This window comes from Mobula birostris, chromosome 4 (genome assembly GCF_030028105.1).
Source record: "Mobula birostris isolate sMobBir1 chromosome 4, sMobBir1.hap1, whole genome shotgun sequence".
NCBI classification, from domain to species: domain Eukaryota; kingdom Metazoa; phylum Chordata; class Chondrichthyes; order Myliobatiformes; family Myliobatidae; genus Mobula; species Mobula birostris.
In genome coordinates, this window is record NC_092373.1 from 181,471,882 (window position 1) to 181,486,381 (window position 14,500).

A 14,500-nucleotide genomic window follows, 5' to 3' on the forward strand; every position below is an offset into this window, starting at 1 on the left:
GACAGTGCATACTTTCTCTGGGTCTATGGCAATGCTTTGGATGTTATCCAGGAAAGAAATGTCTGGGGTGTGGAGTTGGCATTTTCCTAACTTGCAGCGATTCTGGTTATTGAGATGTGGGAGTACTGAACGGATGTGACAGATGTTGACTTGGGTGCCCTTGGAGAAGGTGAGGATGTCTTTGAGATAGACTAACACATACCTGTGTAGCATGTCTTGGAGGATCTTATTGAAGGTTGGAAAGACATCACCAAGTATTCATAGTGGCCAGAGGGGGTTATGAACACTGTCTTCCACTCATCCCCCTGGTGGATGCAGAGCAGGTTGTACTCAATTTGTAGATCAGTTTGTTGAAGATCTCAGCCCCGTGGAGTATTCTGAATATGCTGTCTGTCAAGGGGAGAGGGTAGCAGTTCTTAATGGTGATTTTGTTGAGTCTACGGTAGTCAGTGCAGGGATGAAGACCCTCATCTTATTGACAAAGAAGAATTGGGCACTGGCTGGGGACTGGAATGGTTGAATGTAGAACTGTCGAACTGCTGTAGAGCTTCAACGATGTAGTCATTCATGGTTTGGGTCTCGGAGGGGAGAAGGAGAACAAACTATCTTGGGGAGTTGTGTTCAGAAAGAGGTTGATCACACAATTGTGTGGTCTGTGAGCCTGCAGGATGCTGGCTTCCCTTTTTATTGAAGGCACTGGCTAAATCATGGTATTCCTTTGGGAGTTTGGTGTGGTCAGGAGTTTCCTCTGTCTAAACAAATTTACGGGGTGAAGTTAGCAGGGATTCCAGGCAAGTTGTCTGGCAGGTCAGTTCCTGAATCAGTAGTGAACTGGATTACTAGGCGAAGTGAGGCTCGTGAGTGGAGAGCCAGGAGTAACTCAAAGTGAGAAGAGCGTTGGGTGAGTCAATGAGGAGGAATTGGATAGACTCGTGGTATTCTCTGATGCTCACGTGCATAGGCCATGTGCATGCTGTAAGCATCCCAGATCCTCAAGGAACGTCTGTCAATGGCTGTGATGTAGAAGGGGTGAGTGATAGGCTTGGTAGGGAGTCCAAACCAGAAAGCTGCCTGCTGCACTGCAATCCACCAGAGCCTCCTGTATGTATAGACCATAAGATATAGGAGCAGAATTAGGCCATTCAGCCCATCGAGTCCATTCTGTCATTCTATAATGGCTGATACTGGATCCCACTCAACCCCATATATCTGCCTTCTTGCCATATCCTTTGATGCCCTGACCAATCAGGAACTTATCAACTACTGCTTTAAATATACCCATGGACTTCGCCTCCGCTACAGTTTGTGCAGAACATTGTATAGATTCACTACTCTCTGACTAAAAAAAATTACTCCTTACCTCTATTCTAAAACGTTGACGCTCAATTTTGAGGCTGTGCCCTCTAGTTTTGGATACCCCCACCATAGGAAACATCCACTCCACTTCTACCTTATTTAGTCCTTTCAATATTCAGCGGGCATGCGCCGGTCGTGCATGCAGCCTGTTACAGCCGTTCCAAGTAGTTTTCTTACTTTTTTAACTTACGTTATTTGTTGTATTTTTTTCACGGTAACACGCTGAAGCTGCGCCCTCTCTAACATGCTGGTGGAGAGAGTTTTATTTCAGTTTTTAGAGCTGGAAATAGTTACATTCGGACACGTCTCATTAGCGGGGCAGCAGTATGGTCGCATTGTTTATTCCGGGACCAGCTGGCTGCGCTTATGCCGGCCAGTTTAGCGAACAGAGCAGTGGACACCCCTGCTGAAATCTGGAGGAAAACACACAGAGGATGCAGAGGGGGATCACCAAGGCGAGGAAAGAGGACCGGGTTGAGACAACAGAGACTTATGGAGAAGAGGAGTTCGGTGGGTAATAAAATGGACGAGTTGACGGCGCTAGCCGGGAGTCAGAGAACATTTCGGGAGAGCAGTGTTATGTGTTTTACTGAAACGGGGCTGCATGAGGACATACCCGATCAAAACTTTTCCATGGATGGCTTCCAGACCGTTCAGGCTGACCGGAAGTGCACTGAGAGCGGTAAGCGTAAAGGAGTTGGGGGCTTGCTGTTCTGGTTAACAACGGATAGTGCAATACTGGTCATATTACGATCGAGAAACGTGCTTGTAGACCGGATATTGAACTTTTTGCTGTTGGACTCCGGCCATATTCCACCGAGATACAACACTGGGCATCACGGGAGGTTGTTCCTGCCTGTGACCATTGAACTTTGCATCTCCTCCTGTGGAGGGTCAGACACCCTGAGCCAATAGGCTGGTCCTGGACCTATTTCCATCTGGCATAGTTTGCATTTTGTTGTTTGATTGTTTGTGGTTTTTGTATTGTTATATTTATACTCTATTCTTGGTTGGTGCGGCTGTAACGAAACCCAATTTCCCTCGGGATCAATAAAGTATATCTGTCTATCTATCTATTCGGTAGGTTTCAATAAGATCTCCCTGCATTCTTCTAAATTCCAGTGAGTACAGGCCCTAAGCTGCAAAAGCTCCTCATATGTTAACTGCTTCATTCTCGGAATCATCATCGTGAACCTCCACTGGACTCTCTCCAATGACAACACATGTTTTCTGAGATATGGAACCCAAAACTGTTGACAATACTCCAAGTGTGCCTGACTAGTGTCTTATAAAGCCTCAGCATTATCTCCTTGTTTTTATATTCTATTCCTCTTGAAATAAATGTCAAAATTGCATTTGCCTTCTTTACCACAGACTCAAACTGTAAATTAACCTTTTGGGAGCTTTCTTTACCACAAGGACTCCCAAGTCTCTCTGCATCTCTGATTTTTGAATTTTCTCCCCAAATAGATAATCTGCACTATTGTTCCTTTTACCAAAATGCATTGTCATACATTTCCCAACACTGTATTCTGTCCGGCACTTTTTTGTCCATTCTTCCAATTTATCTAAGCATTGCTTCCTCTGAACTACCTACCCTTTCACCTATCTTCATATCATCCGCAAACTTTGCCACAAAGTCATCAATTCCACTACCTAAATCATTGACAAACAATGCAAAAAGTAATGGTCCCAATACTGACCCCTTAGGGACACTACTAGTCACTAGCAGCCAAACAGAAAAGGCCCCATTTATTCCCACTTGCTGCCGCCTCCCTGTTAGCCATTGCTTTATTCATGCCAGTGTCATTCCTGTAACACCATAGGATTTTATCTTGTTAATAGTCTTATGTATGCACTTTATCAAATGCCTTCTGAAAATCCAACTAAATGACATCCAGTGCCTCTCCTTTGTCCTCTCAGCTTGATACTTCCTTGAGGAAAATTTACCAGATTTGTCAGGGCAAGATTTCCCTTTACAGAAACCATGGTGACTTTGACTTTAGTCTCCAAGTAACCTGAAACTTCATCCTTAATAATAGAGTCCAACACTTTCCTAACCACTGAGGTTAGGCTAAGTGGCCTATAATAATCTTTCTTTTGCTTTCTTCCCTTCTAAAAGAGTAGAGTGACATTTGTAATATTCCTGTCCTCTGGGACTATGCCAGAATCAAGTGATCCTTGAAAGATCATGACCAATGCATCTGTTACCTCTTCAGCAACCTCTCTCAGGGCTCTGGGATGCAGTTCATCTGGTCCAGGTGACTTATCCACCTGAAGGCCCTCAAGTTTGCTTAGCACTTTTTCACTGTAATAGCAATGGCACCCACTCCTGCTCCCTGATATTCACAGACCTCTGGCACACTGCTAGTGTCTTTCATAGTGAAGTCTGATGCAAAGTACTCATTAAGTTCATCTGCTATTTTTTTGGACCCTATTACTGCCTCACCAGCATCATTTTCCCACTGGCCTAATATCAACTCTCACCTCCCTTTTACTCTTTATGTAACTGGAAAATCTTCTGGTATCCTGCTCTATATTATTGGCTGGTTTGCCCTCATATTTCATCTTTTCCCTATTTATAGGTTTTTATTTGCCTTTCGTTGGACTTTAATACCTCCCAATCATCCAACTTCCCACTCACTTCTCCTACCTTAATATGCTCTTTTCTTGGTTTTTATATAATCCTTTTTCCTTGTCAACCACGGTTGCCTGCTCCTGCCATTTGACAACTTCTTCTGTGGGACGTATCTATCCTCTTCTTTGTGAACTATTCCCATAAATTTAAACTACCTCAGCTCTGCTGTCATCCCTGCCAGTATCCTCCTCCAATCCACCTGAGCAAACTTCTCTCTCATACCTCTGTAATGCCCTTTATTTCTTTGTGTTACTGATACATGTGACTTCTGCTTCTCCCTCTCAAATTGCAGTATGAATTCAATCATATTATGATCACTGCCTCCAAAGGTTTCCTTTACATCAAGCTCTCTAATAAGATCTGGGTCATTGCACAACATCCAATCTACAATGGCCATTCTCCAAGTATGCTCAAGCACTGTGTGTAGAGCTGTCATGGTGTGCTTTCTAGGTTGATGAACATCTCATGGGTACTCAGCTCATTTTTCCAAGTGGTCTGAGAGGCTATGATGGTAATGGGCCACTAGTACTTCTACATTCCAGCCACACTTAATCCAGTTTAATTCAGCACTGAGGGTGAGCCTTGAAGCAGGCGAAGTATCTGATCTGCCAACTTCCTTCTACTTCCCAGGTGGTTAAAAACTCATATTTGTTGCAAATGGGGTTTTGATAGACCCAGTTAGCAGGGGCCCAGTCGAGAGAAATGACAAAAGCAATCTTGGCATAGTCCATAACATACAGAGATGGCTGGAGCTCAAATTGTAAGGTGCACTAGGAGTTGTTTGAAAGTAACGAGCTGATGGTTAATGGTTTCTTGCTCCTTCTCGATCGCGTGCTCCTGTCAACAGGTGACTTCCTTTCAGCAGGCAAACTCTGCTGGGACATTTGCTCTTTCACCCATCCTGTCAGGAAATGTAGAGGAGGTCTGACCCAAGCACAGAGCAGCAGAGAAGATTTAGCGGTGAATGGTGACTTCAATAATAAATTTCAAAATAACATGCCATGAAGGACAAAACAACAAGCAAGAACAGATACTAAACTGATGGGCAGCAAGGTAACTGAAGACTAGGAGCAACTGATTCTATGAGTGAACAAGGATTATCTTCTTCTTTTTTGTTTAATGGCGGTTGGCAGCCAGTTTTTCAGTGCATTACCACCACCTGCTAGACTTGTGGTGTTCTAACCATGTCCTGGAGTTCTTTACTTTAGACAATCTAGTTCAGCGTGCAGTTCTCTATTAGCATCACTCTGTAGTTACAATTCCTCGTGACTGCTTAATGCGCTCATTAGATAATGCCGCAAACTGCGATTCTTCCCTAATTTTGTCACGTTTTCATGTAGTTGCATTATCTCGATTACATTGATTTTATCTACATCACTTGTAAGACTAAAAGCATCTTGTTAAAGAATAGTAATTATCGCACGTTATACTTTTAAAATTGCTGTTTTTCCAAGTCTGTCTGCTTTTTCAGGTTTTCTTTTTCTTGCATCGTAGCCTGCAGTTGTTTACTGAGACCTCAGAGTTCTTCATTTGTTTCCATGTTTTCATTTTAAAATCTGAATGTAGATAATTCACTTTGCAACAAATTCCTTTTCCTTTTGTATCCTTGTAATAATTTCTTCCATTTTCCAATCTCTTTTCCAACTCAGTTGTTCTTGTCGGGTACTTCTATTTGTTTTTGGAGTTCTGCACATTTACCCTGGGCTTCAACCATAAAATCTGAGGACTTTCCTTAAGTTCTGAAACATATTTCTTAAATTCTTGACCATTTGCGATAAATATACTGCCATTAATATTCCATCTCCCCTGCCTGTGAACTGTTGGATCCTCCATTCAGCGTTTCTTTGACTTCTTCCCACCTAATCCCTTTAATACCAAGATACTTTTCTGCAGACTTGACTATAATTTTAATTTTTTCAGTTCTTTTGCTTGTTTGTGCTGAACAATTAATTGCATCCACCATAAAAAGTACGAAATCCTTTCTACTCATTAATAGTGTATCCTTGTTTTTCATATTACAGCCCTCACGATTCACCAGTTGATTATTCCCTGTATTTGTTTGCTTGACAGCCTTTTTATTCAGCAAATTCTTTCACTGCTTCTGCATAACTGATACCTTGAGTTACTTTTACATGTTGTATCTCAGCTGCCTTCTTGCTATAGATGCACCCTCGATAAGCTGTGCTGTGTTCCTCGCCACAATTGCAGCATTTCAGCCTAGCTCCAGCCTCACATTTCCCATATTCATGTTCTCCAGCGCATCTCCCACATCTTTGTTTTCCTCTGCAGACCTCCACAATGTGCCTGAATTTCTGAAATTTATAGCATTTTAAAGGTGGTGGTATATATATACTAACCACATAACACATATACCTTAAGTACACGTTAGTCGGCAATCTCTCTTCATCAAAGTTAATCATTACCGATAAACTATCACACTTTTTCCCGTTTCTTGTAACTTTCAAATGTTTGGCCTCAATAATTTTTGCTCCTTTTATGTTCTGTTTAATCTCATCCATAGTAACTTTTGTTGGTATCCCCAAAATTAGTCCACTTTCTATTGCTGGGTGTTGAGCATTGTACTTCTTTGCCATCTATTTTGCTTAATCTTATCACTTTGCCTTCCTGAGTGCTATCCCGACAAATCACTAACGGCGATCCATTCTGTAAATTCTTTGCTCCTTTAATCTCGCCTATAATTTTGTTGAGCATCTTCGTCAAACGAATCGGGTTCTAATCACCGAAAGACACCCCGTCTTCGCTTAGTTTTATAATTGCTTTAATCTCATCTTCTTTCCATTGCTTTGCTGTCCTGTTTTGATCATCCACTGACTCCTCAGAGTTTGCTATCCCGTACCTCTGCTTCTTTTTCTTCCTCTTTCCATTCCATTCCTCTTTCCCGCCAACCTCCATCTCTAGTTCACTTCCACTCTCGCCAAAAACTTCCCTCAACAGCTTGGCTCTTTCCTTGATGTTCTCTCTCTCCACCATTTTCCCTCCTCCCGAACAAGGATTATGGATGAGAGTTGGAGTTAAATAGGCTGCAGGTGAAGAATTGAAATGAGTGGCAGGTGATTCCTGTTACTGATTTACAGGAGCCTGATGCTCCAAATGCATGCTTACTGCTGTTTGTCAAGGTTCTTCATTAAGTACTAACCAGTAATATGGGGAGTATCCTCTTTAATACCACTATAAATTAATAAGTAATCTAATTGTCGATTAGAATTTTAATGCTCTTTGGGGAAGCTGCTGCTTGTGTGTCCAATTCTTTTAGCAGGAAGGCACTAAGACATTGCTTCTGCTTGTGTAAGCTAGACCATTTGAAATACAGCAGAATGTTGATAGCTCAGGTTGGCTATTTGGAAGTTTGGTAGATCGCTGAGCTTGTCAGGATCTGGACAGTGAAACAAACATTTCCAATGGACCGCCCTCGAAGCTAGCCAATTAGAATCTTCTGCTAAGCTCCTCACAATGTTTTGAACCAGCCAACCAGATCACCACGTCTAGTCAATATCCGTTTGGACACCAGAGGAGTATATAAGCCGGCATTCTGAGGAGACAACACCTTCAGCTGCGCACTGTTGATGGCTTCTCAGTTGGAGCCAAAACGTCTGCAAATGTTTTACAAAGCTTGGCCAGCAACCAAACTTCCAAAGCTAGACCATTGTCCTATTTTGACTATCTCTAAAGCTATTTTAATCTATAATATGTAGTGCAAGATATGACACTCTTGTTACAACATTTCTTATCCTCCTTAGAGTGGCGGCAGCATAGTAATAAACACATGACTTGTAGAGTTCATTATAAAATGAAGATGTGAAGAGCACTGTATAATTATTTTTGCTTTCATCCTATTTTATTTGTTCCACAATGCTAAATGCTTGAAAATATTTTTAGTTGCAATTGCGTCATATTAATCTTCCTCCCATTTATTTATCCCACTGTTGAAATCAAGGGCAATTGCATAATTTTTTTGTAATTTTTCTTAGGACCTTAACTTTATTGTTTTATTGTTCATTATTTTTTGTAGTAATATTGCTTTATGTGTTGTGTGTTAGAAGTACTGTGCTGATCAAAATTTACAGTTCAAAGTAAATTTGTTATCAAAGTGCATTTCCAAAAAAACACAATATAATCAACGAAAGACCACAGCCAACAGGATGGACAACAACAAACGTGCAAAAAAAAAACAAGCTGTGCAAAGACAAAAAGAAAGAAAACAGAAAAAAATAAACTAATTAGGAGCAGGAGATGAAGAGTCCTTGAAAGTGAGCCAATTCAGTGGGAACAGCTCAGTGATGGGCTGAGTGAAGTTATCCCCTCTGGTTCAAGAGCCTGATGTTTGAGGGGTAATAACTGTTCTTGAACCTAGTGGTGTGGGTTCTCAGGATCTTGTGTCACCTTCCTGATGGAAGCAGCAAGAAGAGAGCTTGGCCTGGATTGAAGGGGTGCTTGATAACAGATGCTACTTTCCTGTGATAGTGCTCCATGCAGATGCGCTCAGTGGTGGGGAAGGCTTTATCCACGATGGATTGGGCCGTATCTAATACTTTTTGTAGGCTTTTCCTTACAAGGGTATTGGTGTTTCCATACCAGGTCATGATACTACCAGTCAATATACTCTCCACCACACATCTGTAAAAGTTTGTCAGAGTTTTAGATGATATGCCGAATCTTTGCAAACCTTTAACAAAGTGGAGGCGCTGCCATGCTTTCTTCATAATGGCACCTACATGCTAGATCCAGGACATATACTCTGAAATGATGACGCCAAGTTGCTGACCCTTCCAGCTCTGATCCCCTGGTGAGGTCTGGCTCATGCACCTTTGATTTTCTCCTCCTGAAGTCAAAAATCATCTTGATGATACTCAGTGAGAGGGGGTTGTTGTGCCATCGTTCAGCCAGATTGTCAGTCTCCCTCCTATATGCCTATTCGTCACCACCTTTGATTTGGCTAACAATAGTGTTTACGGCATACTTAAATATGGCATAGGAGCTATGCTCAATCTCACGATCATAAGTATAAAGTGAGTAGAGCAAGGAGCTAAGCACACAGACTTGTGCACCTGTGCTGAGGGAGATTGTGTAGGAGATGTTGTTGCCAATCCAAACTGACTGGGGTCTGCAAGTGAGGAAGTTGAGGATCCAATTGCAGAAGGTGGTGTTGAGGTCTGGAACTTAAAACTTATTGATTACTTTTGAGGGGATGATAGTATTGAATGTCAAGCTGGAGTCAGTGAAGAGCATTTTGATGTATGCACCTTCACTGTCCAGCTGTTTCAGGATTGAGTGAAGAACCATTGAAATGGTATCTGCTGTTGACCTGTTGTGATGGTAGGGAAATTGGAGTAGATTCAAGTCACTTCCTAGGTGGGAGTTGATATTTTTCATCACCAACCTCTTAAAGCAATTCATCACAGTGAATGTAAGTGTTACTGAACAATAGTCATTGAGGCAGTTGTACCACGTTCTTAGGCACTCACGTGATTGAAACCTGCTTGAAGGAAGTGGGTACCTCAGTGTCAAAGTGAGAGGTTAAAGATAGCAGTGAACAGTCCAGCCAGTTGATCAGCACAGGTCTTTTAGTACTTGTCCAGGTATCCCATCTGGGTCGGATGCTTTCCGTGAGTTCACCTTCCTGAAGGATGCTCTCACATCGACTTTAGTTTGGAGGAATGTTGTTTGGTTTGGTAGTATATGTGAACTTGAATTGAATGTAAGTATATTTTTTTTAGTCTTTCCTTCCTCCGACAATCATCAAGCTTTCAAAATCCAGGCTAAAATCACTACCTCCTTACTAACTTCAGCGATTTGTTTTAACCTTATTGTTGTTTGACCTAGAAGCAGTGGTAACTTATTTGAAATGGAATTATTTGTTTTTTAACAATCCATTCTGGAGGGAGGTTCATTGGGTGGAAGTTGGTTTTCAGCACCTTTTTCGAATATATGGTATGAATTATTATTTTCTGATCATTTGAACAACAAATGAATTCTGCAGCTGTTTTTGAAATTTGAATAGCATTTCTGTTGGACCTTCAAATAAAATAAGTGAAAATGAGAATAGAAAAACATTCAGTCTTTCCAAACTTGTTGTTATTCAATTCCATATCTCTGCCAATCCTGACCTAAAACACATATACCATTACTTGTTAAACTAGAATGTTTTTGCATTGGAATCGACTGTTTCATAAGTTTACTCATTTTCAATTAACTTATTTTATGACTTCCTTAGCTCATAATTATATCCCTGGTTCACATAAACTATTCTTGCTTTTATCCAACTGATACATTTGCAGTCTTAAAACTTGGATTATATCTGCATATACTTTAAAAAAAAAGTGTTTAGTCATATGAGTGTAATGCTCAAGAGTTGTGTTTCTTATATCACGCAACATAACATAAGACCATTGGCTTTGATGGATATTTTATACTGATATCTTTGAGAGGTACTGGTATCTTATAACTTGCATAGTTGATAACCTTGTTGAGCATTTTTGTTTTCATCTGAAAATCTCTTAACTTCCCTATTTGCTATAGATAAATAATCTAAAATCATGATACATTTTTGTTTGACCTTTTTTTTGTATTTTCAATTCAAGCTCTCTTTGGATCTTAATCATTACATCCTTAGATAATTTTAGTAATTAGGTCTGCAACTAATACTCTGCTAATATTATTTCACATAATTTTTCTGTGTATCAGAATGATGGATATCTGTATTGCAAAACAGAATACTTTATACTTTGGTGAATGTCAAGCAGATGTGCAAACAGATTCAGGGTAAAGATGTTCCTACTGTGTATTAAAAGGTACTTTATTTTTCAATTGCATAGGAGAGAGCTATATGGCATCAGTGTTTTAATGATATATATTTAATACTAGTCACTTTTTATGGTGAACGTTCCCTGTCTGAATTTACAGGGAATATTTTTGAATATTTATGAATATTTTTGATCCCAAGACCTGGGCTGTTACTACAAAAATTGTAATATCTGATTTTGACTGAAAATGAGGTTGCACAATTTCTGAAATCCCATTATCCAACAAATCTTCATAATTTATTGCATGTTGGCCTGGATTGAGGCATGTTACACAGTGGTTTTGAATTTTCCCCTAATACCTCTGGTATTCTTTAATGTCCTTTCACTCAAGCATTTTCCAGTCTTGATGCCAAGTGTATCAACCCTGTAATTGCCAGAACCATGTCTTTTTCCGTATAGAGTAACTCCATCTACTGACTCCTGGTGTCCTTTCACCACCTCAAAGTCAAAGCTTGAGTTTATTGTCACATGCACAAGTATATGTATGCGCAGGTGCTATGAAGAACTTATCTGAGGCAGCATCACAGGCACGCAGCATCAAAAGCAGACATTCACAAGCAAAATATAAATTAAACATAAATTATACTTAATTGTACAAGAAAGCACAATTAGAACAAAGGAAGCCCAATTTAGTGGAAGTGGTCATAGTTTGCTCACCTGTAGTTATTAGGGTTTTGTCGGTTAAAACTGAATGGTTGAAGTGAATTAGCTGTTTTAAAATAGTGGTGTGAGACTTCAGGCCTTCTACCAAATGGTAGTTGTGAAAAGATGGTGGGGATCTTTGATGATAGATGTTGCCTTTCTGAGGGAGCTTCTCCTGTAGATATTAACAGTAATGGGGTAGGATGTGTTGGTGATATGTTGAGCAGTGTTCACTAGTCTCTTCAGTTTTTTACATTCCACAAGGCAAATCAGTAATGTGATGGAATGCTTTCCACTTGCCTTAGAGAATGCAGTTCAAACAACATTCACAAATCTTAATTCAATCCAGAATGAAGTTGTGTGTTAATTGATCTGGTCCATCACCTTAAATGCTCATTTCATCATCATTGTGTATGATCTATGAATGCATTCCAGCAATTTGAAAAGGAGCATTTTAACCACCTTTCACAATCCTACAATGTCTGCTACTTATTAGGACATGATAGTAGATGTATAACAATGCATGCTAATTACCTTTCCATACACATAATATCCTGACCGAAATGTATTGGTATTCCTTTGTTTAGATGGCACACATGACACTATGCATTGATAGTGAAGGGAATGAATGTATAGGGTGGTGGATGAAGTGCCAATCAAAGGAAGCTACTCTGTTCTTGATGGTGGCAAGCTTGTTGAATGTTGGGACTGTGCTGATCCAGGCAGATAGAGAGTATTCCATTGCATTCCTGATTGGTGCTTTGCCTATGGTGAAGAAGATATCACGTGGTGAATCATTCGCTGCAAGATTCATTTTATTTTTAAATGTCCTTGTAGCTACAATATTTTATTGGCTGGTCCAATTAAATTTTTGGCCATTCCAGAATATTAAAGGTGAGGGAGATCCTTGTTGTTAGAATCAAAGTTGTTGGATGTTATGGATGAATTCTGTTAATATTTTACAAGCAAGAGATGAAATTAAAGACATACCCCTTGGGATAGGAGTTGAGAATACTACCAACATGAGCCAAAGTTGATACAACATATGAAATAAATCATATTAATTTGTAACAATTTAGATTCTGAAGAAAGTGTTCTAGGAAGCCAGTGTAGTTCCCTAAGGGCCAGTGTGATATATGTGTTTCTGTTTATTTTAACACTGGAAGGAATCAACAAGGTTCAGGATGAGTTGAAATTCGAGCAGGAGGTATTGGAAAAAATCTTTTTACCTTTTAAATAGGTTTCGGTTGTAATTGAGCTAAAGTTAAATGTACATGAAAGAAAATATAATTGAGGTAACAGGAATTGCAATACTAAATAATTATTCCTCATCCCACTGTTTTAATAAACCAAGATATATCAATAGCCTTTCCAATTGCTGTGAAAAGAAAAGGCATAATTTCTGTTTTATTCTGGTAAGAGACAGGGAGTAGTAGGCCTTTAATAAGATGATTTTAACCTGTGTTTCTGCAACTAATTTCACTTGCCGCAATGCTATTAATAATGATGTTTATTAATTTTTTGTGCACATTTTGCACACCATTGTTCTAAAAAATATGTAATGTAACTTCAAATGTTAACATGCAACTATTTTGTTTATTCATTAGCACCTTCCATGAAATCAACAATGTACTGTTCAGTTCCACAGTCAAGACCATCCACCACTGAAAGGTATGTTATGTTAAGATGGTAGCTTTGGAACACAATGCTGGGCATACCTCTGTTTTTCTCACTATCTTTACTAATCCCCATGTCAAGGTGATCCTTTCACAGGTCCTACTGCTAGCACCTTGCCCACTGACGTTTTACTTTTCATCTCCACCATACCTGGACAGTTGCATGCCTGGGATACACTTAATTTTATTCTCTGTAGTCTGCTGTAGTACAGACTACAATGGAAAGCATATAAGGCCCAATCAGTAAACTATCCTGAGTCTTGAGCGGTGCTAAATTTTTAGCATGAGGTTATTGTCACTCAATGATTTATATGTTCATGGGCTTGTTTCTTGAAAATTCATTTGTGCTTGAGTATCAGGGTGTGAAAGTTACTGAATGAACTCTGTCTTCTAAAGAAAAATACTAATAAAATCCAGTAAGGAGGTAAAGTCTAGGTATACTCTTTTTGAGAGGCATGGCACATCTGGGATATTATTGGCAAAGAGAGAAGAGCATGTCAAAATATGGCCTGGTGAGTGAGAGGAGACATTGGTTTGTGACCTTGGGAATGAAAGATCACTGAATGGGGATTTGGGAGAATATTAAGAAGATGGCTGAGGTTGATAGGTGATGGAGGAAGGAATGTGTGACAAGATCAAGTGACTCCATATAGATAATGTGTTTTAAGTTGAACAGTAGATCTACTACCCCAAACCCTGAGGTTTCACAATGACAGAACAGTAGATCTACATCACTTCCTACCTACACGTTTTTTCCCCCACAGAGGTTGGGTGGAACTATGTTGGAGGTCACGGGTTAAGGGTGAAAGGTGGGAAGTTTTAGGGGAACATGAGGGGAAACCATTCAGAGGGTAGTGAATGAGTTGAATGAGCTACCAGCACAAGTGGTGCATGCAAACTCGATTTCAACGTTTAAGAGAGGTTCGGATAGGTATATGGTTAGTTAGGATATGGAGGGCTGTGGTCCTGGTCCAGGTTGACCAGGGATCTCTGTGGTCAGTGTCTGAAGTTGGCAGGCCCCGTGGATGACAGTTGATGAGGCCCTAGCTCGGCAAGTTCCCTCATATTGACAAGTCTCAGGACTTGTCAATGTGAAGGGATATGCCAACTTGTACAGGCAGTAGGCATGAGGGCTAGTGACCACTGCGCCCGGGTCAGTAAGTCACTGGTTTTGGAAGTCCATGCAAGTCTGGAGTTCGAAGCCTGAAGTTGAAAGCCCTGTGATTGGCGAGTCCTGGGGTTGATATTGAAGGTTGAAGACTAGTTCCGCCAAGTGCAGAAGTTGAAGCCCAAAGTTTGAAGCCGTTGTGTCAGTGTTTCTGGTAGTAGGAAGCCTGAAGTCTGCAAGTCTGTTAGTTCTGGGGCTA

At 40.3% G+C, this 14,500-nt stretch overlaps 1 protein-coding gene across 1 annotated transcript in view; it reads left to right on the forward strand.

Moving 5' to 3' along the window:
- Nucleotides 1-14,500, forward strand: part of rnf212 (ring finger protein 212) — a 144,215-nt gene that overhangs the window by 48,752 nt on the left and 80,963 nt on the right. The window contains exon 9 of the mRNA XM_072254792.1: nucleotides 13,065-13,128. Coding sequence (XP_072110893.1) covers nucleotides 13,065-13,128 — 64 coding nt within the window. The remainder of the gene's footprint in view (nucleotides 1-13,064; nucleotides 13,129-14,500) is intronic.